Source organism: Lepidochelys kempii, chromosome 1 (genome assembly GCF_965140285.1).
Source record: "Lepidochelys kempii isolate rLepKem1 chromosome 1, rLepKem1.hap1, whole genome shotgun sequence".
NCBI classification, from domain to species: Eukaryota; Metazoa; Chordata; order Testudines; family Cheloniidae; genus Lepidochelys; species Lepidochelys kempii.
In genome coordinates this window covers 133,339,366-133,340,616 of record NC_136380.1, presented here as the reverse complement: position 1 = coordinate 133,340,616, position 1,251 = coordinate 133,339,366, and the positions used below count along the sequence as shown (strand labels likewise).

At 40.2% G+C, this 1,251-nt stretch overlaps 1 protein-coding gene across 1 annotated transcript; it reads right to left on the bottom strand.

The window, feature by feature from the left end:
• Positions 1-226: 226 nt before the first annotated feature.
• On the bottom strand, positions 227-865 carry LOC140903117 (claudin-34). Its single transcript, XM_073324327.2, has one exon. It carries the CDS (start codon positions 863-865, stop codon positions 227-229), a length of 639 nt encoding a protein of 212 aa, XP_073180428.2.
• Between the last annotated feature and the right edge of the window lie 386 nt (positions 866-1,251).

Sequence of the window (1,251 nt, the reverse complement as noted above, 5' to 3'; positions counted from 1 at the left end):
TCCTTGATAATGTGTGGCACTTAATAGGATTAATTGTTTTATGTGCAAACACACTAACCATGGCCTTTACTGGTACTCAACTGGTTTGAATACCCAAATATTAATGCCACTGTAAGTTAGAATAAGATCCAGATAAGGCCTTAACATGCAGCTCCTGGGTCATTATATTTATATTTTAATTATGCTCCACCTGTTTGGTACAAAGTTCAAGTCTCTGTTATCAGGATTACAGCCCAGCATTTGGGGTGACAGGAAATTTGTAAGAAAAAGAGAAAGTCGCACTCATCAGCAGTAGGATGGCAGAGATGATCCCAAGAGGAATAGCAGCACCAACTTCTTGAGCCACTGGGCTGGAGGGCATGTAGAAAGAAGTGGGAAAGGAGATTGATTGGTTGTGCACTACAGAATAGAAATTCCAGCTCACTGGAATTAAGACACAAAGACCTGCAGCTAGGTACAAGAATCCAGCCACTAGAAAAAAACGGATGATCTGAGTTTTGTAAAGTATTCCCATATAAATACTCCTCAGAGCAAATATAGTGGAAGCCATTCCCAGTGCACCGACAACCATGGCAATCAGCAGGAGGCCCTGAGCAACAAAAATTGCTTTGGGGATGGAGGTCTCATAGTCATTCATTTTATGACAGATCTGTTCTTTAAGGTCAGAGGAGACGTGAAGATAACTGATGAAGCAAACTTTCCATATTCCCACCCATGCAATGCCAGAGGAGATGATGGTGGTGTTGTCCACATGCCATACTCTCCATTCCACAAGCCCCATTGAAATGGTGCATAAGATCCAGCCTACTGTACCAAAAGCAAAAGCAGCTAGTTGGAGATGAGAAGTGCTGACTAGGGAGGTCATGGTCTGGAGATCTTAAACAAATGTCACAATTCTGTTGTGGGTATATTAGCCATACAGACAATTGCAGAGGCACTGAAAAAAAACAACAATATATCATTATGAACATGATCATATTAGTTAGTTTGTTTGTGTATGTATGTATGTACACATGAGAGAGTACCCATACAGAAGAAGTATGGTAGTATCCTTCCTTTAACTGTGGTGAATTTTGGAAGGTTAGTGTTTATAGCTGAATAACATCAAGATTTTCTTTCAATTCACTTTGTTGTACTGGGGGTGGGGAGGAAACGTTCCCCATTGGCAATTATTATAGGATTTATTTTACATTCGTAAACCAAAAGGTAAGCTTCATGTATTTCCCAAAGTTATTTTCTCCATTGGTGCAC